Genomic DNA, 24,486 nt, shown 5'->3' on the forward strand with positions numbered 1-24,486 from the left:
AGCCAATGCTCACTAGTGATACCCCCGCTCTGATGTGAATATGCAAAATAACCAAAGTCGACATTTAACAGAAAGCTGGCTTCCGATTGGTACAGAAATATATCCCACAACAGGGCATGCCTAAACAAATAGTGTATTAACATTTCAAGCATCTGCGATAAATAGCTGCCGAGAAATCTTTGAGGAAAATTTGTTGAAAATTTTGGCTGAAATAAACAAAGTACTCATTTAACAGGAAGTTGACGTCTGATTGGTACACAAATATGTCCCACGATATGGCTTGCCTATACAAATATTGTGTAAAATTTTCAAGCATCTGCGATAAATAGTTGCTCAGCTGAGAAATCTTTGAAGAAAATTTGTTTGAAAATTCTGGTTAAAAAATAAGCAAAGTCGTCATTTAATAGGAAGTTGACGTCCGATTGGTACAGCAATATATCCCACGATATGGCATGCCTTAACAAACACTGTGTAAAAATTTCAAGCATCTGCGATAAATAGTTGCCGAGACAAATGCGACAAAAATTTTTGTTACGGACGGACAGACAGACACACAAGCCTTAGGGTAAAACAGTATACCCCCTCTCCTTCGGAGCGGGGGTATATAAAACTTCAGTTAGCGCCAGTTATACCTGAGGCGAAATTTTTTTAAAAATTGGATTACGGATTTTTTATTTAAAAATTTGGGTAGATAGGTCGAAAAAAAAAACCCTGGCAAACAAGATACGTGGGTTCTTTCACTTTCAAGAACTTCTGACACCGCTTGCCCCACAGTATGTGTGGGACAACACTGTTTCAGATCTTTAACGACAGTTTTTTGCAAATGACAGATATGTGAAAGTATGCCATTTAAATGATAAAACACAAACCACCGTTAGACAACATGGCACGTGGACACAGACCACAATTATTTTTCCCTCTTATTCCTTTATACAAAAATAAATCATATAAAAAATTCCACCGGCTCAAATGAGTTCAAATACAGCATACCTATAGAATGACACTAGTCCAACAACATATCCAAACTACAGGAAAATCAATCGAGAGGGGACCGAGATATGGCCCCTAAAATAACCCCTACCATGAAAAATTCACTTTGGAATTTGTGTAAACATTGGCCTCCTCACACCCTTTCTATTGCGCCTGTAAAGATATTTTTTCTAAATTTTTTCCTGTCTGTATTTTTTTTTCAAACCTTCTTTCCATCCATGCCATAAAAGGAACCAAATTCGACCATTTAGTACCCTTAGGAATTTTTGAAATAATACATACATTTTTAGAATGGAACCACTTGCGTGGTCAATGAGCACGGGGTAAAAAGTGGTATGTGACCACGTGTGTGATAGAGAAGTCGTATTCCAAACCCGATCAATTTTAACAAAAAGTGTAAAGTTCAGGCATTTTTTTTTCCTGAATGAAACCAATTTATCAACATGTGGTTTTTATCGATATTTTTCACCAGTCATTTTATTTTATTTTTTGTATTTTTTAATTTATGTCGGTCAGTAAAATTTTTTTTGGAAAACTGCAATTTTTTTCTTCTAAAGGTCAAAAAAATTCGGTCAGCGCATTCGTAATCCATCTAATAAAAAAATGTTTCCCCAGTATTCACGGAAGAAAAGTTTTCAATATTTAAAACCAGGCATGCATCTAGGATTGATGTGTAACTACATGTACCAGTATTCTTAAAATTCTTCAATTCCTTACAATATTTATATCTGCCAGCTAACTGGTCAAAATAACTTTTTTCTCTCAAAAGCTGTGATCCTCCAACTTCAAAAAAATGAAAACATGACTCATTTGGCCACAAATCTTTATTTTCTGTCCCTTCACATTCATGCAGCCTCTTTCTGGGCATCCTTCTTGAGAGGACCCAAGAAGTTCTTTTTCTCCTCGAAGGTCTGGAAGCGTCCATGGCCGTACTTGCTGGAAGTATCGATGAACTTAAGGCTGATCTTCTCCATAGCCTTCTTCCTGAACGTAGCCAGCAGGGACTGAAAAATAAAGACAGTTGTTGCAGTCATCGATATCTGGCACATTAGTGGGTTGACCTTGCAAGTTATAATTTACCATACCTTTCTAAGAGTGATAACTCTCTTCTTGGATCCCATGCAGCATCCCTTGATCATGACAAAGTCCTGGTTGACCTCTCCGTAATGAGGGAAGCCTCCCATGGGAGTAATGGTCTTGTCAGCTGGGTCATAATCTGTGGCTCCGTTGTTCTTGATGACCTAATGTAATAAACACATTAAAATTAATCTCTACACAAAAGTTGATAAAAGTTAAACTCCTTGCACCAACTAAGACTACTTTCTGCCAGCCATTATTACCTTGCCATCCTTGGTGTGGATGCCTTTGCCGATGCGGTAGATCTTCTTGTTGATCTCGGTACGGTGATGGTATCCCTTCTGACCGGCACGGGCCACACTGAACTGAACTCTGCTAGGATGCCATGCTCCAATACAGGCAACCTTACGCAGACCTTTGTGTGTCTTCCTGGGCAGTTTCTTGCAGTGCCATCTGGATGTTACACCTGTAACGAGATATTGATCTCATTAGTACAATACTTATCTACAGCATCTCTAAATGTGTGCAGGGTTTAGACAAGAGACATCAGAAGGAAGGCAGCATGGTGTCCTTCTACAGAGTAATTCAGACTGCCCTGGCAGGGGCAGATACCATGTTTTTACATCACACATCTCTTTTTTTCCCGGTAATAATTAATCTACATGAACTTTCCAAATTTATTTTACAAAAGCATTTAATTTAAATCTTTTGAGTATCAAACCCATGCTATAGAACTTTAAGTCTTTTACATTGTACAATGTTGCTGCTTGTTGCAGTACACTAACCTTTAAATCCTCTTCCTCTGGTCACTCCGATGCAGTCAATGTTCTCATCCTGGGCAAACACCTGCTCAATAGGTACCGCCTTCTCCAGCTTCTCGCGGGCCCAGTCTACCTTCTGGTTGACGGTGCCTCCGTTTACTTGCACCTCCATGATGTGGGCCTTCTTCTGGCGTTTCTTCAAAAGCTTCATCTATAAAATAACGACAAGAATCTTCATGACAATCAGAAGTGCTTTATCATATACAGATTACTATGCAGCACAGAGATTAATTTGTAGGAAGAAAATGGTTTTCTTCAATAATAAACTGTAGTTTTCAGTCTGGAAATAATTGAATGGATGACCTTATCACTTGTCAAGGGTTTCTCATCTCCACCACTCCTCAAGAACCTGACAATTTGTGCTATCAAAATTCAGGAATTTTCCCATGGATTTTGATAGGAGTTTACAGAGATCAATCAAACAGGGTTCGACACTAACATTTTTAATCATTAGTCCAGCTGGACTAGTGCCTGTTTATTTTAACTAGTCCACAGGCAATTTTATGTGCCCGTCAAAAATAAATTAAAATGCATTACCGTATTTGCCTTATATATAGTACGGAGTTTTTAACTAGAACTGTCCTAATGGGACTAATACCCCCGCTAGGCTAATTTCAAATGGGACAAATAATTGAATTGAATAATAATTAAGGTTTGGAACACATACAAAAAAAAAAATTCTAGAATTGTAAAAAAAAAAAAAAAAAGTTAACAAAGAAATATTAAAATCAAAATTGTCAGAATTTCACTGTAAAAACATATCTATAACAGCAATACATTTACAGATGTATGTATTTGATGATATATTTTTTTAATTTAATTGATTTAAGGAAAAACCAACAAAATGACAATAACCCCTCCCTTTGCAGTGAATAGAAATACCGGTAGCCAAGCAATGCTCTTCTGTTGATAAAACTTTCAATATCTTTCTAATAAGAGTCTTGACAGATGCAATTAGTTGTTTCAAATTTTCCTCACTTTCTCCTATGGCACAATTGAACTCCATATCAGAAAATTGATCCCATAGGACTATGATTTTCTTTGATGAGCTTGTTAAATTTAATAAACTCCCAAAACATTACCATAATTACCATACTATGTAAAAATATGTAAAAAAGAAAATTTAATATTACAAACAATTTTAAAATTGCCAAAACACTACAATCATATCAGTAATTTTGAATTTCATTTAAATTAATGCCCAATAGGGTCACTTCATCAAATTACTTGACAAATAAATTTCAACAACCTCTAAAAATAGTTTAACTTCTTTATTAATAATTATATTATTTATTTCCTTATAATGATAGACCTTTTGGTTTACATGAAACAGTTTTAAAATAGCCCCAAAACCATCACCCATTTTACAGATTATCAATTTCCCCTAAACACATGCTCCATCTGAGCCATGGCTCAGATAATGGCTCCCTTGGGACGAATGAATTCAGCCACACTTGTCTTTGATGTTCTCATTAGCTCCTAAGAATTTATCATTGACAAACAAAAACTTTGCATTGTCAGTTGATAGAATACTTATAAAAAATAAAAATTTTTTATTAATTAAGACATAAAGACAAAAAACTCCATCTGGATGTATTTATATAAATATATTTTAGAGTGTTTTCTATTAATTAATTAATAAAATCTGTAAGGATTACCTCCCTTACTTTTCAACATTAGTGTACAATATATAGAATAAGGAAAATGAAAACTGTCATAAAATCATTAAATCTTGTCTGATCTTAAAAAAAATTGCAGGTGCACATCTTCAGATGGTGTTCAACATATGTACAAATTTTCAAACTGTTCCATGCAGTAATAAAAAATTCTATAGGGGGGACAAAGTTGCGTCTACAGACAGACGGACGGACAGGGTGAAACCAATATACCCCCCTAAACTTCGTTTGCGGGGGTATTAATAGAATTTGTAAGAAAGGGGTGCATAATATACACTATAATGTTTTTCTTACAGGTGTTGCACTTCTTTAGTTGTATTGTGCTATGCAGTACATAGCAATGAGCTGCGTATTCACTATCTCCGTGTACTTGGTGTATGCGGCCATTACAGATGTTATAAATAGATCTATGCAAATTAGATCCAGGCTATGAGCTACCTTGTTCTTTTCATTATCTAAGTTCTTTAAAAATCTGTTTAAAATAATAAGCAATTTCTCACAAATTATTTAAAGTAAAACAATTCATTTAAATTAAACAGCTCACAGGAGATTCGTTTCACCTTTATTTTTTTAAAACACATAAGCTTCCCTATCGAAGCTGTTGTTGTGAACACGTGCGCTTGTCGCCTATTTTCTCGGACATCCCCTTACGGCAAAGAAATAATCAAGTCACCCATAATATCCTGCATACCTCTGTAATCACTGCAATGTATCATATGCTAGATAAGGCCTAAAAAAAAAATAGGTTTGTTTCCGCTTTCCCGACCGACCCTAACTTAAACCCGCTGACCCAAAAATTTTGAGTTTTTTCGTAGAGTTCGTTTTTTGTTAAAATTTCGTTTTTATCCGATTTAAAAATTTATTGCGTCCTCCAAATTTAAGTCGTAAAAACGCTTATAGAACTTATTGAGATGTCATCAGTGTTGTGTAGATGTTTGTTATTTACAAATGGCAGCACATGTCGTGCCAGTTGTTCCCACCAGCCGGGGAAAAAGTTCATCACATCATTTAAATAATGACAACAAATACTTGTTTTTTTTTTATCTTACCCAGTTTAATAGATAAGGCGAGAGAAATTTAATTTTTAGTTTTACGGATTTTGTTGTAAAAAATTTGGGTCGGAGAAGGGAAAATAAAAAAAAAAAAAAAAAAGTGGGCAAACTTTTATTAATCAAAATTACATATTATTTGCTTGAACTTATAATATTAAGTTTAATTTGTCCACTATCCACTGTGTACTTTGTGTTTGTTTCAAGATCATTGGTATTAACCTTAAAACTTGTTCAGGATAACATTTTCTTTGCTTTTCATAAAAACTTTTAAGCCAAACCATGCATGGCTGACCGCCATCTTAAATACTCCATGTTATAGAGACGCTTACACTTGATTTTAAAAGCTCCCTTTGTCAAACGTTTTGCAGATTTCAAATCAAATAAAGTAATTTTAGAACCAAGATCGGTCATACTTGAAAATTCCGGAAAAATTTCCGAAGATACGAATTTTTTTTCATTATTTTTTTTTTTTACAAAATCGGAAAAATTGGGTCGGCGGATCCGTAAAACTAAAAATTTAATTTCTCTCGCCTAAATGGTTTAATATGCACAATTGAACAGATGGAGAGGGAAAAAAAAAAGATTAAAAGAAAAAAAAAGCCGACCGGCCGACCCTAATTTTTTTCAGCCTGAAAGCGGAAACAAACCTATTTTTTTTTTTAGGCCTAATAAAAATATAGTCAGGGTTTTCCATTAAAATGTCGACGATCATACATCGTTAATTTACACATTTCTTTTAAGCAAAACTTTTTATTAGTCCGACCAGACTGACTAGACAGAAATTTTGTTAGTCCATATGAAAATCTATTAGTCTGTGACTAACGGACTAAGGTTAGTGTCGAACCCTGTCAAACATTGCAAAACATATGATTTCATCAACAATGATTTCATACTGTTTATTCACAAGTTTTCTAGCCCAAAACCCCAAGTTTTTTTGTCTTTCTGTTTGATCCTTCAAGACATATGTAGCATGCAATGTTACAAACCAAATACACCTGATTGTTTATCAACTTATGCACTTTAAAGTTTTTACCACCACCAGTCTTGCACTATTCAAATTACATGTAATTTGATCTATGTGTAACATTTAACACTTTCTATTTATTGAATATACTGGACATTATAAAACATTTTTTAACTTGTCAATATCATTGTCTTTGGAGGCTACAATTATTGCACCAGTGACATTAAGAGTACAGCATCTTTCATCAAGTGATAAAAAAATCCTGACTTTTGATAGCACAGTATGCCAAGGGTTCGTGAGGAGCGGTGTGAATCAGAATCCCTTGGCTAGTGAAGATGGGATGACCTGGGAGCTACAGTGCCTCCCATAGTAAAATATTGCAATTTACAGCACACAAAAAACAAAACACACAAGCAAGTACCTGGGTGTGAGCAATGACACGGATGACTTTGCAGTACTTCTTCATCTTGGCAAAGTCTCTCTCGATCTCCTTCTTGCCATCCTCATCCTGCCATTTCTTGGAATACTTGGTGTAGGCCTTCTTCTTGGCACGGTACCTTCAGAGTTAAGACCCACTGTACCACCTCATGTCACACAATGCGACAGCGGAGGTCGTGTACAGAGATAGCTCATCGACCAGCTGGTCGAGCGGAGCTTGCAACAATGATAATAAATCACCATCAGAGCTTGTGAATGCTACTGAGCTCCGTCAACCAACTCCCGAGAGGAGCCACTGAAAGAAAAGGCTCGCCAAAATTGGTTGGAGCCATGTTAAACAGAAAAGCACAGGGTCGATTGTAAAGCATGGCTGAAATGATTAAAGTCCGAGATCAGTCCCAGTAAACATTTCATACATTTTTCAAATATATCAGACACTTCATTACAAGTGTTAAAAATGTTTTCCTTTCTAAAGATTAAACTAGAGGTACTGTGAGCAAGCTCACAATTGATACCCCCCGCTAAGAAAAAAATCATAACGCGTGTATTTTTGCTATTATAGAAAATATTGGATGAATCTATTTCACTGTCCATTTTCTATAAATAACTGCTTTATTTTTGAGAACTGTTAATTTTTAGCTTCTAATATTTCCATTAATACAAGACATGACACAGACAGAATTTAGCTTTTTTGAAACAATGACCTTGAACTTTCTCAATTGACCTTGGGTCAAGGTCGTGACACACCCTTTAATCATAAGCAATCTTTGTGTGAAGTAAGAAATTCCAATGTTTCCCCATAAGAAAGATATGGACCGGACACGAATTTTGCACTTTTTCTGCCAGTGACCTTGACCTTGCCCAAATGACCTTGGGTCAAGGTCATGACACACCCTTAGGTCATAAGCAATCTTTGTGTGAAGTAAGAACTTCCAATGTTTCCCCATAAGAAAGAAATGGACCGGACACAAATTTTGCACTTTTTCTGCCAGTGACCTTGACCTTGCCCGAATGACCTTGGGTCAAGGTCATGACACACCCTTAGGTCATAAGCAATCTTTGTGTGAAGTAAGAACTTCCAATGTTTCTCCATAAGAAAGATATGGACCGGACACGAATTTTGCACTTTTTCTGCCAGTGACCTTGACCTTGCCCGAATGATCTTGGGTCAAGGTCATGACACACCCTTAGGTCATAAGCAATCTTTGTGTGAAGTAAGAACTTCCAATGTTTCTCCATAAGAAAGATATGGACCGGACACGAATTTTGCACTTTTTCTGCCAGTGACCTTGACCTTGCCCGAATGACCTTGGGTCAAGGTCATGACACACCCTTAGGTCATAAGCAATCCTTGTGTGAAGTAAGAACTTCCAATGTTTTTCCATAAGAAAGATATGGACCGGACACGATTGCACAGACAGACGGACAGACAGACAGACAGACAGACGGACAGACGGACGGACGGACAAGGTGATTCCTATATACCCCCCCAAACTTTGTTTGCGGGGGGTATAACTAGTTGATCTACAAGGTTTTTCAGATAAAATTAACAGATTACAAAATATCAAAAGAGCTTTATACCAGTTCTTGTAGAATCTTCTTCTACAGTCCTCACTAAGGTGCTCAGCAAAGATGGTCTTGAAAGCTCTCAATCCCTTGGGGGTTTCAATGTAGCCAACCACACCGACAATCATCATTGGTGGAGTCTCAAGGATGGTAACTGCCTCCACAATCTCCTTCTTGTTGGACTCTATAAAGGAATTCATAAAATACAGTTGACCCGAATTATGTACAGAAAGAACTCTAGCTGCAATAATGTAGCCCTCTCCGATTTTTTATATCTGATGTTTACTGGAGAGGGCTACAATTCCACAGGATCATCGTAATGGTGCAAAATTAATTTTTTAATGCGACTGACTTCGGTCTGAAAAGATCGATTTTATAATTGACCTCCTTTAGATAAAACGATTTTTTAATTCAGGTTGAACAAAGTAACCGTATATAAATCAAAACCAGATAAAACACATCAGCATGTTTACCAGTCGTCTTTTTCAGCAGCCATGACCGTTCTCGCCTGATTTTATGGGATTTACGCTTGGAGTTTTGATGGGCTTGATAACGTGAATGTCAGTGTAGATAATCGATCTTACTTCGTTCTATCACTAAAATATCATTTAAGAAAATGGTATATAATGGAAAATTCATATTTACCGCGTTAATTATGTTTAAAATAGGGGAATTCCTATATTCAGTTCAAGATCCGCTCCTGAATTCTCATTGGCTGTCCAAAAATAAGACCGGTCAAGGTCAGTAAACATGGCGGACAAATTCAACTTGTGTTGTTGACATACACGAAAAATAACCGATATATATTGACTATACTTGATATTTTTGGATTAATTTATGCTATAGACATCTACAATGTTTGAGTTCAGGTAAGAAATGCAAATGTTATTGTCATTTATATACGATTTAAGACGAAATTGTTGCGGGAGTGAATCACTCCCGCACTTGCACCATTACGGAGATCCTATGGAGTTGTAGCCCTCTCCCAAAAAAAAAAAAAAATCGGGAGAGGGCTACATTATTGCAGCTAAAAGAACTCATTTCTGTTATCATAATAGAAAAAAAACACATATACTTCGCATTTTTCTGAATGTACAGCCAACCAGTACGCTGGATCACACACAATCCAGTAAAAAATGTATTGTCGACAAATATCTTTTAACCACATGCGAGTTATTTCAAATAGGAGAAAATTTTAGTTCATTATGAAACGGCATGTTCATGCTCAAGATGGGTGGCAAAAAGACCCAAGGTTGGAGAAATACTTACTGGATCCAGGTCTATCAACTTCTCTCACAATATGGGTCATTCCTGCTTTATAACCCAAAAATGCCGTTAAATGACAGGGCTTTGATTTATCGTCTTTAGGGAAAGACTTGCATTTCCCCCTATGGCGCCTGGAGCGCTTTTTGGGGAGGAACGCCTTAGATCCGTGGCGAGGAGCCGAAAACTTCCGATGGGACTAAAATATAACATTTAAAAATGTTCAATATTGTTTCTTTTACTATATATATTATTCTAATTACAAAATACACTCCCATTTCTTCGATGTCAACCGATTTTTTCAGGTACAATTCAGAGCCATGACCTACCATTTCGGCGACGAACGTGGAAAGACAGTACACTTTACGGCAATTTGCAACTTCGATTGAAAAATATAAAATATTATCATTTTATTACTTATATTGACTTTTGTATAATAATATTTCGACTTAAATATAATTATATAACAAATATTTCATAAATAAAAAAATTGACATTTAGGTTGAAATCAATACTAATGTCGTAAAACAGTTTCCGTTAGGTCGACTCAAAAAAATGGGGGACGGGGAAAATGTCGTGCAGAAAGAGTTTAGAGTCTCTCTGTTTGAAAGGACAAAAGATAAAGTAAATGGAAAGCTTATGCTGGGTATTGAGGCTTTCTTTAGCAAACCTGCAAGTTACTTAAAAGGTAAGAGTCGTTCGTAATATTTAACATTTTAATCCGAAATTTCTCTATCGTCGCCAGCTTTCAGCAAAAATTATTTAAAAAGCGTGTAATCATGGCAATTAACATTTAACCACCGTATCGCTATCCTGTAATTCTGTTACAGATCATACGGGTTTTTTTTATTTGATCGAACCTCTTTCATATGAGTTGTTATTGGAAGCTTTGGCCACAGGCCATTATTAAGTATATGCACAGGAGTCGGCGATTTTATCAATTTGTTGTAAATAAATGAGAAACAAGCAAAATCCTACCAGTGAGCCTCGCGAGCACACGAAGCTCACTCAAAGGATTTTGCCTGTTTCTCATTTATATTCAAGAAATTGATAAAATGATTTAAATCGCCGACTTCTGTGGTATATGTATGGGAAGAGAGATATATAGTAGCTTCCTATCATATCGCGGGTTCTATTGTATTCTGTTTACGAATAGTAGCACGCGCTGAAATTGACATTTGAGGTCGGGATATTTTTAGACATAGTAAACAGAGGCACGCTGAACATCACTGGCGATATAATAGAGGAATCCCCCAATAACATTAGTTTTTGAAAATATTTCAGTATTGATAGATTTTTCCACAAAATGATTTAACTACCGCAATATCATAGGACGGGCTCATACCCTATGTATAAATACAGTCAGAGGCCTGTGCCTTGAGTAAGCACAGGTAACTGAATATTTCTTTTTTCAATTAGTCACATGATAAGCCGAATATTGGGGCAAATACTGAAAAATTCTACCTCCTTTTCATAAAATGTGTATAGAGATGGTAGAATTTTTCAAAATTTGGTTTATTGAGTGACTAATTGATAAAAATTCAGGTGCCGCTTTAAATAATTTGCATTTGCCTTTGGTGATCAAACGCTTGTAACAGTGTATAGTATATGTACATGTATTTTACCAACCCAGTGGAAGTCTTTTTCATTCAAAGTGGATGACATTTTCATTTTTCTGGAGAAAAAGCACATCATGTTAATTTTTGGGGCAAGTACTCTATAACATGTTTACTTCATAATACAGAACCATTTTAACAGTAGATTGGAATAGTTGTGTCAAACAGCAATTCAATTCAATTTTTTTTTTCAATTCAATTTATTCTCTCAAACCATTATCATACAATGGTACATGAGGTACAATAGCATATTGCATTAAATTGTGATGTCAAGGGTCTAATAAATTATATATAAATTATTATAATACAACATAGCAATGTGACATAGGTCTTTCTTTTCATTGTTGACCACTCAGCCATAGCTCTTTGAAATCAACAAGATTTGTCTGGCTTCTAAGCTAAGACTACACAATCTGTGTATTTTTCACTTGAAACCAGCATCATTTAAAACTTGTTTCGGTTCAAAAATAAATAGTTAGGAATATGTCCTACCGAAAGTCAATGGTTCTAAACCATTTTTTTGAAAAATTCTGCGTGTGTATTTTTGAGCTTGGGTGTTTAAAAAGGATCAAAATCAGATGCTTCATGGAAGTCAAATATAATTAAAGTGGTTTGGTCTTTGAAAAGATTGATTTTATTCGAATTAATATGATATGGCCTCATTCCCTAGACTCTACTTTCGATTCCTATTATCCTGGCAAGTTGAAAACAATTGCAGCCAGTAAAAATGAATATCTATAAAGTACATGCCAAGTTCAATTTAGATGTATTGGTGTTTTTTTTTTAATCTGACCTACTTTAGATTAGATGTGGCATTTCACTAAAACCATGCACAAACAGGCCTCCTTATCTAAATTTATCTTTTGACATACATTAGTGAAGATCATTGATTTCATTAGCTGCAGTATTTTTCCTTTTGCGCAGATATAAAGTCAGTGAAATGAAGCATCGCAAGAATGAATTTTTTAGAATAAAGTTTTATTTTGAAGGCAACAGGCTAGAGTACTTGCTTTGGTGAGAAACATACTGATGTGGTTTTTATTCAAAAAGAAATCTAAGGTTACAAAAAATCATCTCACGCTGAGTAGGTAAAAAAAAAGAAGGTATAACATGCAAGTGTTTGACCAACAAATAGGAGACAAACCACCAAACAGTGACTTGTGCCCAACCTGATAAATCTAGAAATCTAGAGTACTATCATCCAATTTAAGGCACATGTAGGGTATCTAATGATTTATGATAATGCATCCTTTTCCAGAGATCTGTATAGATCCTAATATGCAGCTGTAGAATGAAGCTATATATATATATAGTATAAATTTAATGATTTATGATCATGTCTCCATTTCCAGAGAACTGGATTGAGCCTATGCAGGCAAAGCACCGCGGGAATTATTACCACAGGCGGTTCCGGCGAGTTCCCACCATTGATGAGTGCTTAGTAGATGATCAGCTGTGTATGTATGAGGCCAATGAACAGATGAAGAGGGATAAGTAAGGGCTTTCAGAGATCAGCCTCTCTAATCTATCCTGTTGTTAAGCTTCTGTGTAGCTTTCACTTTCTGTATCATTTGGTATCCATGTGTGTATCTTAAGAGGAGATGGGGTATGACCCTCCCCCCCACCCAATTTCATGTTACATAGTAAAGTTACAGAAATAAATAAGCCTTGAACACCTCCCTTTGAAATCCCTATTTTCCACAGAAACCCTGATATTCTTCACAGTGACCTCCACCATTCTCATGATCATGTTTTTTGAATTAGAATGTATAAGAATTTGAATGATGAAGAATAGCTTTAAAGTGTTTGATATAAAAAAAATCTCTTGTTTTTTTTTTTTCTTGTTACATCTTTTTCTCTTAGATCTATTATAACTAAATTTTCTTAAAAAATTTTTTTTTACAGAATGGTAGATAAACAAATTGTTAAACATCTTAAAATACGATTTGATGAATGTCGACGAAAGTACCAGGATGGTGCCCAAACGAGATGTTACCAGACGTATGAGGACTGGCAAAATACAAGGGAGGACTTTTTGGTCAAATGTAAGTGAAATTATTCGCTGCTGCTATCTTATGATAGGTATCCTTTATGCACAAAATATAATATGCTTGCAGAAAGTTTAAAAACAAATTTACATTCAACAATGAACACAACACAAACTAAATACTGCAGACATAACAACATACCGTTACAGTTGGCATACCAAACAAGGTACTTATAAGATCTACAGTATACATAGTAACATACATACATTGATACATACAATTCACATAAAACACAAGAGTATACTCCTTCAGCATAGCTTAGAGAAAGCACAGATACAATATATGTATGTTATAACTGGTTATTTTTACTGCTGTGAATTTTTATGAATTTATAGGCAAACTAACTGTGATGAATTTTTTATGTTTATTTTTTACGAATTTGAGATAGGGTAAAAATTGAAATCAATCATCAGTTTTGACCTCTGTAAAGTTTGTTATGTAAAGCTTTTACTGATATAATGTTCAATCTGCAGACGGTGTACATCAGAACTTATGTACGCAAAATCAGGGAGATGTTCCAAACATACTTAGATATATTAAGTAAAATGTTTTGGAGGTACAAAAATATTTAAGAGAACTTATATGACGTGATTTGTAAATGTGATGCTATGAAGTAATGCCAGAATTTCTTTTCATAACAGCGATTACATCTCTATAGTCAGATAGCTCCGTTGTATACACAGTATACAATCATACAGACTTAGTGTTAAATCTGAAGCAAACTAGATTGGGTGCATCACGCCACCTTTTATCAGCGCCAAGCCCTTTTTTCAAATGCCATGCCCCTTTAAAAATAAATGAAAGTGATGCCTTGTTTATTGAAAGCAAATTAATTCAAAATCACTATTCCCCTACACTCTGATTTTAAATGCAAAATTATAAACTAAAACTCGCTGGACTTCATGCACGAGTGACCTGAGACAATAGACAAAACAGGTTAACTGGAGAGGCCCCAGCTGAGGAGGTAATCTGACTTAAAAAAGGCCAAGCAAATACATTTTTTTGTATATATATACACATTAAACATGCATCTATAAATATCTTTCCTTAAATGAACTTTCTGTGTAGCAAACATGTTCATTTCTGTGTAAACCTTTTCAAGGGTCAAGTGGTATATTTTATGATGTCACAATGACCTTTGCACAAGCTAAATATGTAATGGTTTGCCAATTGCTTTACATTATGCAAAGAAATCAGAATGAGATTCATATCTTCAAACAAGCCATTTCATTAACATTAGACTGTTGTATTATGTTTGTTGTACTTTGGCACAATGCTTGTACTTGTATGTGCTATGTATTCATTTGCAGTAGGCTGTTGTATTTTGTATCCTGTATTTTGTATGCTGTATTTTGGCACAGTGTTTGTACATGTATGCACTATGTATTTTATTTAGAATAGGTGTGTTTACAGAAAACATATTATTTAGTACAATGCTTGTACATGTATGCACTGTAGTTGATTTGCATGTGAGTGTTGTATTTTATATCTTGTATTTTGTAAGTTGTATTTTTAAACAATGTTTGTACATGTATGTACACTATGTATTTGTTTACAAACAGAACTGTTTTTTTTGTAAGTTGTAATTTGGTACAATGTTTGTACATGTTTACACTATGTATTTGTTTACACCGAGGACTGTTGTATTTTGTTTGTTGTATTTTGATACAATGTTTGTACATGTATGCACTATGCAATTTTGTATGTTGTATTTTGGTACAATGTTTGTACATGTATACACTATGTATTTGTTTACACCAAGGACTGTTGTATGTTGTATTTTGGTGTAGTGTTTGTACATGTAGATGTTTTTATGTTGTATTTTTATACAATGTTTGTACATGTATACACTATGTATTTGTTTACACTGAGGACTGTTGTATTTTGTATGTTGTATTTCGGTACAATATTTGTACATGTATGCACTATGTGTTATGTTTGTACAAGGAGGACTGATGTATTTTGTATGTTGTATTTTGGTACAATATTTATACATGTATGCACTATGTGTTATGTTTGTACAAGGAGACTGTTGTATTTTTCAGGGGGAGACATGCCTCCACAGCACAGCGCCCTGGATGTTTACTACAAACAGGTGCACAGAATGATCCACGAGCGCCGACAACGTGAAAATCCAGAGAATAAGCAAAAATCGGTATAGACTATGAACACACACAGTGTCAGTGAGAGCAGCAAGGCTGTATTATGTGTAAATAAAGGGTTTATTTCTGTTGTCAGATTGTTTCTCTTGCCTCAAATACTATGTAGTTCACTGTATTAAATTGTGCAAGTTTATATTTTCATTTGCACAGGTAATTTTGTGAAATCAGAATTAAAATATGCCAGAAAACAACAATAGCCTGCAATTGTCAGTTTAAACTGATACCTTGGTTTTATCAGACCCTTGATATTATTCATGCACTCTGAAAAAAATAGTAAAAGCAAAATGTTGATACTTTGTATTTTCTTTAGTGTCACCATAATTAAAGAATCTGAGTAAATTGCACCGTTACTTCAGGATATTTTGGGTTGCCATTTTACTATAATAGTGTGTTAAACGGCCACACCCCTGTTACATTTCAGACAAAGGTACAACATGTTTTGCAGTATAAGACTATAATTACCGTTTCAAGCAAGAAATAAGGAAGAGAAGTTCTAGACAAGCATTAGAATAACCTCGAGGACAATCCTGCAATGAAAAAATTAAAAATTGAAATAAAAAGTTAAACAGTAGAATGCTTTCTGTAGGTATTTCATGCTGGTGTAAAGGTAGGTAACTCATTGCAGACAAAATCATTTTTTTTTTCTGCAATGCTAGCTAACTACATATATATCACATATAAACGTATTTACATCCGCAAAGTTTGGTCCTCTACCATGACTAAAATCTACAGTTCTACACACCTCGTTTACCGTAGGTCGAAACCTTCAGCAACCTAAAAAAAAATCACGTACTACACGAAATAATCATGATGATTTCAGAATCAAATCCTATACTAATGTACATTAAAGGGGCATGGTCACGATTTGGGTCAAATTTTATTTTCCTGTTTTTATAATTTACAATGCTTTATGAATGCATTTCTAATGATCAAGTGTTTGGGTGGGCGTCGATGAGTTTTAAGCAAGATACAGGGCTTACAGTTCTTCGTCATATAAACAAATCTCGTGCCCTGTTTTTGTTTACATAGGTTCAAAATACGAGTAAAAAATCCTTTTTAAGATGATTTGTCAAAATTCTTATTCATGGTAAGCATAAATAAACAGTTCCTAACGATTAGCACATTCATTTTAGGTCTAAAACTGGAATTTTCACTTTAACATTCAAAATGTAAACAAAAGCTTTGTTTACATAGCGAGGAATTGTAAGCTCTGTAACTCGCTTATAACTCAACAAATGTCACTCAAATTTTGATTGCCAATAAAAAATGCCTTAAAAATGCCTAACTGAAGCATTAAAACATTAATTCATTAATTAGTTAAAAGATGTAAATATAAACAATAAAATGCTTTATTGATGATTCATGCGGATTACGAACGTAGCGATCATTAGAGATTAAAAAAATATAACCAACTAACGTGGGTTATGTATTTTTCTGCAATGTCTTTGCTTTCATATCCCACATGAATCGCTAAATAAAGCATTTCATTGTTTAAATGAAACAGCAACAAAACCGTTTTTATGTTTAATGTTTACTGAGTAATATTTAAATGAAATATATTACTCAGTAAATATTAAACATAAAAATGTTCCCGATTACGACAAAGAGCACACGGCGGGTGTGACCGGTCAGCAGAGGATGCTCACTCCTCCTAAGCACCTGATCCTACCTCTATTTGGAGGTCCGTGTTGCTCTGCTTTGAATTTTTATTTCGTTTTATGGATTTTTGAGATGGTTCACGGTTTGTTATTGTCATTATTTTTCATAAAAAGTTATTAAAAATACCAAATCATCATTAATATTGATCAGAAGGTTACAAAGAATGAACATCTAATTCTCCCTCTATATGAAGGTTACAACAGTAACGACAACTACATAAAAGTATGTGATCAGCCCGCTGCACTTCCAGTGAGGATTAATCATGTCAATAACATCTACATGTACTGTCATACCCGTTGAACTCTTTAATTTCTTGAGGGTCTTTATGTTTGTACGGCGGTTGCTTTTGCAGAAGTCACTTGTTCCTCCAGCGACTATTGTTTTGAGCAAACTTTACAGCTGATGAAGTAAATGAAATGGTGTGTAATACAAGACGTGTTACCTAGAAGTTTGTAGTTGCGTCCCATGATGGAACTATATAATAAATTTGTCCGTGTTGAAGTGCTGCTTTTGCATACACTTTTGTTAGTATAAAGAGTATAAAAAAAAATGATTTCATATATAGTTCTTGGACGGGTTGCTTTTGTCTTTTCTTTGTATTGCTAAAGGGTTCTCTGTCTTTTGTCTCACCAGTTGCCTTTTGCAGTATAAAGGCTTTGTAGCCTCGAAGACACAGATGGGATATGAATATCTTTCTCTGCATGTTCTTCAGAGAACAGATTTGTCAAATATGGAAAGTTTATCTTTAAGAAACCTCTTGAGGTATGAGGGTAACAGATTGACGGTTTAATGAAGATATGCGAGTAAAGTTGTGGGTTTAAAAAGGATCAAGACTAAACACAATGATTCATCTTGAAGGTATTATGATCGGTAATTTATATTTTTCATAACTGTAAATGTGGCGAGTTCCTCTTAACTTTGACATTTTCCTTATTTGCATTCATCATGTCCATTGCGCTACGGGCGTGGATGTTTGCTTTGACACTGACGCACGGCACTGTGTCGAGCTATCACGCCCTCGTTTGAATATACCGCAAAATGTCGCAAAATCCGGAAATCCCTAGCAGTGCTTACTGCTATGCTTGTATATCGCCTTCTTTAAATGGGTGTTCATCTTTTATTTCTTAAATGGAGGGGGCGCATGCTTTGGCTATTTGTCCACAGTCGCATCATCTTTAATTAATTTCCACACAATTTGTTGTCAGCTGTTTAATTGATAGAGGTTTACCTTAAGCAGTTTCATTTTTAATATTGATTTGTCTTTTAAAACCTGTTTTAAGACAGTTTGACGGAATCGTAGTTGTGCAACAAAAGCTTTCCTTTTCTCAGATTCTTTCGGAATTGATTGAAGCATCTGTTCCATTGTAGTTCTGTCACAATCCATTATAAATTATGTCTCGTGTTTGTTTCTCTCTCTCTTTCTCTCTCATACATTTTTTCTTCCTTTTTACAGCATTCTTCAGTACCCTCACTCTTTTTCTTTCGATTTCCTTATACCGGTATCTTTCCATTAATTTTTCTCTCTCGTCTTCCTTGTGTAAATAAATGCTTCGTTTGACAGCGTCGTTGCATTTGGTCGATTTCTGACCAGGAAATTCAATTCCAAATACCCTGTCAGGAAGTTTGTTGTGGACAATAACCGAACATTTTTTTTATCTGAATAGAAGACTCTTCCTTGTGCTCTTTCATTGCAACATTTAGTATTTTTTCATACGAGGTGAATAGATATCGAGCTACCTACACAGATGGCTCTAAAAAGTACTGAAAGGTGCCATTTTTTCCCTGATAATTTGAGATATTTACTGATATTGTACCGTTATTGCTGAAAATTGCTGATATTCATTGATGTTTTTTTTACTGTTGTTATTGATATTTACTGATTTACTGTAGTGTACACGAGTACTTAATTCTGCGTTCCAACCGTTTTGCATCAAATCGTGAAAATATTAAATCGCAAATAACATCTTTTTCTAATGAAAGTTTCATTAGTTTATATATGTCCGAAAAATAAAAGCGAGATTTAAAAAAAAATATCTGCGATGGTTGCTTTTAACGATTGTATGCATATTAATTTCTGACGTTTCATTAAAAATCCACAGTCTTAACTGACGTTTTTACTATGAGTTTTGACAATTACTGATATTTAACTGAGATTTACTGTTTGGACTGAGAATTGGTGATAATTACTGAGAATATTTTTAAAGCCCAAAACAATGCGATTAATTTTTCAAAAAGTCATAATTCAGATTTAATGCGGTTTTTTTTCACGTTTGTACTCGGTTGTTATACGTTAGAGTTCAATATATATTTATTCATTTATTTATTTGATGGCTTCTGTTAAACTTTGAACACTATAAAAAGCACACAGATCACAATTTAGATTATGTTAGAAAGCCAAGCACAATATGTCAACTAAAGACAGACTACACAATGATCACATTTAATTTAATTTCTAAATGGCGGTGGTGTTTTTCAACACTTAAAAACCCTTATTCTTAAAATGATGATATCCCTTTTAAAAGTTACATTTCTTTGACAATATTCACAATATTGTAAAACCTCTGTCCAAATTCTATTCAAAGAAGTTTATATTTTATCCCAGAATATACACGTATAACAGTATCAAAAGCTTTATAAAATCTACAAATATGCATAGAGTTTCTAAATCTTTTCATTGCAATATTTGTCAAAAATACCTTGAAAATCAACATATAATCACAATTTCAATTTCAATTTCTTTATTAACCAATTAAGGGCCCTCCAGGGGCAACCTGAAGACTGTTCCAATGAACATAAACATTCAATAAACATATACAAGAGGGAAAGAGCTGGATGATTGAAAGAGCTAGGACAGACATGAACAAATAAATAGTGTGTATATATATATATATATATATATATATATATATATATATATATATATATATATATATAATAAAAAACTTTTAAAACACTGTTTCAAAATATTTCGACCGTGTTACCGGTCTTCATCAGTCGGTGTTTATTCACTCTTTTTCTTTCTCGTTTATTCACTCTTTTTCTCTCTCGTCTTCCTTGTGTAAAATAAATGCTTCGTTTGACAGCGTCGTTGCATTTGGTCGATTTCTGACCAGGAAATTCAATTCCAAATACCCTGTCAGGAAGTTTGTTGTGGACAATAACCGAACATTTTTTTTTATCTGAATAGAAGACTCTTCCTTGTGCTCTTTCATTGCAACATTTAGTATGTTTTCATACGAGGTGAAAAGATATCGAGCTACCTACACAGATGGCTCTAAAAAGTACTGAAAGGTGCCATTTTTTCCCTGATAATTTGAGATATTTACTGATATTGTACCGTTATTGCTGAAAATTGCTGATATTCATTGATGTTTTTTTACTGTTGTTATTGATATTTACTGATTTACTGTAGTGTACACGAGTACTTAATTCTGCGTTCCAACCGTTTTGCATCAAATCGTGAAAATATTAAATCGCAAATAACATCTTTTTCTAATGAAAGTTTCATTAGTTTATATATGTCCGAAAAATAAAAGCGAGATTAAAAAAAAATATCTGCGATGGTTGCTTTTAAAGATTGTATGCATATTAATTTCTGACGTTTCATTAAAAATCCACAGTCTTAACTGACGTTTTTGCTATGAGTTCTGACAATTACTGATATTTAACTGAGATTTACTGTTTGGACTGAGAATTGGTGATAATTACTGAGAATATTTTTAAAGCCCAAAACAATGCGATTAATTTTTCAAAAAGTCATAATTCAGATTTAATGCGGTTTTTTTTCACGTTTGTACTCGGTTGTTATACGTTAGAGTTCAATATATATTTATTCATTTATTTATTTGATGGCTTCTGTTAAACTTTGAACACCATAAAAAGCACACAGATCACAATTTAGATTATGTTAGAAAGCCAAGCACAATATGTCAACTAAAGACAGACTACACAATGATCACATTTAATTTAATTTCTAAATGGCGGTGGTGTTTTTCAACACTAAAAAACCCTTATTCTTAAAATGATGATATCCCTTTTAAAAGTTACATTTCTTTGACAATATTCACAATATTGTAAAACCTCTGTCCAAATTCTATTCAAAGAAATTTATATTTTATCCCAGAATATACACGTATAACAGTATCAAAAGCTTTATTAAATCTACAAATATGCATAGAGTTTCTAAATCTTTTCATTGCAATATTTGTCAAAAATACATTGAAAATCAACATATAATCAAAATTTCAATTTCAATTTCTTTATTAACCAATTAAGGGCCCTCCAGGGGCAACCTGAAGACTGTTCCAATGAACATAAACATTCAATAAACATATACAAGAGGGAAAGAGCTGGATGATTGAAAGAGCTAGGACAGACATGAACAAATAAATAGTGTATATATATATATATATATATATATATATATATATATATATATATATATATATATATATATAATAAAAAACTTTTAAAACACTGTTTCAAAATATTTCGACCGTGTTACCGGTCTTCATCAGTCGGTGTTTATTCACTCTTTTTCTTTCTCGTTTATTCACTCTTTTTCTCTCTCGTCTTCCTTGTGTAAAATAAATGCTTCGTTTGACAGCGTCGTTGCATTTGGTCGATTTCTGACCAGGAAATTCAATTCCAAATACCCTGTCAGGAAGTTTGTTGTGGACAATAACCGAACATTTTTTTTTATCTGAATAGAAGACTCTTCCTTGTGCTCTTTCATTGCAACATTTAGTATTTTTTCATACGAAGTGAATAGATATCGAGCTACCTACACAGATGGCTCTAAAAAGTACTGAAAGGTGCCATTTTTTCCCTGATAATTTGAGATATTTACTGATATTGTACCGTTATTGCTGAAAATTGCTGATATTCATTGATGTTTTTTTACTGTTGTTATTGATATTTACTGATTTACTGTAGTGTACACGAGTACTTAATTCTGCGTTCCAACCGTTTTGCATCAAATCGTGAAAATATTAAATCGCAAATAACATCTTTTTCTAATGAAAGTTTCATTAGTTTATATATGTCCGAAAAATAAAAGCGAGATTAAAAAAAAAATATCTGCGATGGTTGCTTTTAAAGATTGTATGCATATTAATTTCTGACGTTTCATTAAAAATCCACAGTCTTAACTGACGTTTTTGCTATGAGTTCTGACAATTACTGATATTTAACTGAGATTTACTGTTTGGACTGAGAATTGGTGATAATTACTGAGAATATTTTTAAAGCCCAAAACAATGCGATTAATTTTTCAAAAAGTCATAATTCAGATTTAATGCGGTTTTTTTTCACGTTTGTACTCGGTTGTTATACGTTAGAGTTCAATATATATTTATTCATTTATTTATTTGATGGCTTCTGTTAAACTTTGAACACCATAAAAAAGCACACAGATCACAATTTAGATTATGTTAGAAAGCCAAGCACAATATGTCAACTAAAGACAGACTACACAATGATCACATTTAATTTAATTTCTAAATGGCGGTGGTGTTTTTCAACACTAAAAAACCCTTATTCTTAAAATGATGATATCCCTTTTAAAAGTTACATTTCTTTGACAATATTCACAATATTGTAAAACCTCTGTCCAAATTCTATTCAAAGAAATTTATATTTTATCCCAGAATATACACGTATAATAGTATCAAAAGTTTTATAAAAATCTACAAATATGCATTGAGTTTCTAAATCTTTTCATTGCAATATTTGTCAAAAATACATTTGAAAATCAACATATAATCACAATTTCAATTTCAATTTCTTTATTAACCAATTAAGGGCCCTCAAGGGGCAACATGAAGACTGTTCCAATGAACATAAACATTCAATAAACATATACAAGAGGGAAAGAGCTGGATGATTGAAAGACTAGGACAGACATGAACAAATAAATAGTGTATATATATATATTATATATATATATATATATATATATATATATATATATATATATATATATATATATATAATAAAAAACTTTTAAAACACTGTTTCAAAATATTTCGACTGTGTTACCGGTCTTCATCAGTCGGTGTTTATTCACCCTTTTTCTTTCTCGTTTATTCACTCTTTTTCTCTCTCGTCTTCCTTGTGTAAAATAAATGCTTCGTTTGACAGCGTCGTTGCATTTGGTCGATTTCTGACCAGGAAATTCAATTCCAAATACCCTGTCAGGAAGTTTCTTGTGGACAATAACCGAACATTTTTTTTTATCTGAATAGAAGACTCTTCCTTGTGCTCTTTCATTGCAACATTTAGTATTTTTTCATACGAGGTATTGAAAAAATACTAAATGTTGCAATGAAAGAGCACAAGGAAGAGTCTTCTATTCATTTAAAAAAAATGTTCGGTTATTGTCCACAGCAAACTTCCTGACAGGGTATTTGGAATTGAATTTCCTGGTCAGAAATCGACCAAATGCAACGACGCTGCCTGTGACGAATAAAATAATAAACACCGACTGATGAAGACCGGTAACACGGTCGAAATATTTTGAAATAGTGTTTTAAAAGTTTTTTATTATTCATTGAAAAAGAGACTTTGGATATATATATATATATATATATATATATATATATATATATATATATATATATATATATATATATATATATATATATATATATTTATATAAATAGTATAAATCCACACACGTAGTATTATATGAAAAAAATCACAACACCGAAATAAACTCAACTAGTTTCATTTTAAATCATCAGGAGTTTGAAAACATGTTGCTTAGTTACACAAATACACATACATACGAATACATATTTCTTATTGTGACGTCATAAAACGCTAGTATTATGTTACGTTATGTAGCCGAATTGATTATGACGTCACAATATTGTTTATCAACAAATATAGACCTGTTTTAAATGCCTAATAATTATATAATGTATCAGATAAAAACTGTTTCCCGTAATTATTTTATATATTTCTATTATTTGTATGGAGAATTTTATTTTCCCGTACTTAATGTATATCTTTATATTATGACGTCATAATCAATTCGGCTACATAACGTAACATAATACTAGCGTTTTATGACGTCACAATAAGAAATATGTATTCGTATGTATGTGTATTTGTGTAACTAAGCAACATGTTTTCAAACTCCTGATGATTTA

At 33.6% G+C, this 24,486-nt stretch overlaps 3 protein-coding genes and 1 non-coding gene across 4 annotated transcripts in view; 2 read left to right on the top strand and 2 right to left on the bottom strand.

Annotated features, from left to right (window-relative positions):
- Positions 1-1,796: 1,796 nt before the first annotated feature.
- LOC128166309 (60S ribosomal protein L3-like) lies at positions 1,797-10,247 on the bottom strand. Its single transcript, XM_052831402.1, has 8 exons — positions 10,177-10,247; positions 9,854-10,046; positions 8,600-8,768; positions 7,002-7,137; positions 2,853-3,039; positions 2,331-2,533; positions 2,076-2,231; positions 1,797-1,994 (listed from the first exon to the last, which is right to left on the bottom strand). Exons 1-8 carry the CDS (start codon positions 10,177-10,179, stop codon positions 1,836-1,838), a joined length of 1,206 nt encoding a protein of 401 aa, XP_052687362.1. The 5' UTR covers positions 10,180-10,247; the 3' UTR covers positions 1,797-1,835.
- Positions 2,607-2,703, bottom strand: LOC128168408 (small nucleolar RNA U83B). Its single transcript, XR_008241347.1, has one exon. It is a non-coding gene; the product is annotated as a small nucleolar RNA U83B (small nucleolar RNA).
- A 117-nt stretch (positions 10,248-10,364) lies between the features above and the next one.
- Positions 10,365-15,744, top strand: LOC128166310 (NADH dehydrogenase [ubiquinone] 1 beta subcomplex subunit 10-like). The gene is made up of 4 exons (XM_052831403.1): positions 10,365-10,535; positions 12,816-12,957; positions 13,369-13,508; positions 15,557-15,744. The coding sequence occupies exons 1-4, from the start codon at positions 10,403-10,405 to the stop codon at positions 15,670-15,672; spliced, it is 531 nt and encodes a 176-aa protein (XP_052687363.1). The 5' UTR covers positions 10,365-10,402; the 3' UTR covers positions 15,673-15,744.
- Positions 15,745-22,122: 6,378 nt separating this feature from the next.
- LOC128165452 (caspase recruitment domain-containing protein 9-like) overlaps positions 22,123-24,486 on the top strand; it is a 50,897-nt gene continuing 48,533 nt past the window's right edge. The window contains exon 1 of the mRNA XM_052830000.1: positions 22,123-22,146. The gene's annotated coding sequence lies outside the window, so the exon portion shown is untranslated. The remainder of the gene's footprint in view (positions 22,147-24,486) is intronic.

The sequence above is a fragment of the Crassostrea angulata genome, chromosome 10, assembly GCF_025612915.1.
Source record: "Crassostrea angulata isolate pt1a10 chromosome 10, ASM2561291v2, whole genome shotgun sequence".
NCBI classification, from domain to species: domain Eukaryota; kingdom Metazoa; phylum Mollusca; class Bivalvia; order Ostreida; family Ostreidae; genus Magallana; species Magallana angulata.

What these genes read in the sequence shown, in the direction of transcription:
- LOC128166309 (XM_052831402.1), bottom strand. An exon ending in TCCACACCAAGGATGGCAAG is followed by an intron (nt 2,232 to 2,330) that starts GTAATAATGGCT and finishes TTATTACATTAG; the next exon opens with GTCATCAAGAACAACGGAGC. An exon ending in GAGTTATCACTCTTAGAAAG is followed by an intron (nt 1,995 to 2,075) that starts GTATGGTAAATT and finishes TTTATTTTTCAG; the next exon opens with TCCCTGCTGGCTACGTTCAG.
- LOC128166310 (XM_052831403.1), top strand. Translation starts at nt 10,403, where the DNA reads ATGGGGGACGGGGAAAATGTCGTGCAGAAAGAGTTTAGAGTCTCTCTG. An exon ending in ACCTGCAAGTTACTTAAAAG is followed by an intron (nt 10,536 to 12,815) that starts GTAAGAGTCGTT and finishes CTCCATTTCCAG; the next exon opens with AGAACTGGATTGAGCCTATG. An exon ending in GGAGGACTTTTTGGTCAAAT is followed by an intron (nt 13,509 to 15,556) that starts GTAAGTGAAATT and finishes TGTATTTTTCAG; the next exon opens with GGGGAGACATGCCTCCACAG.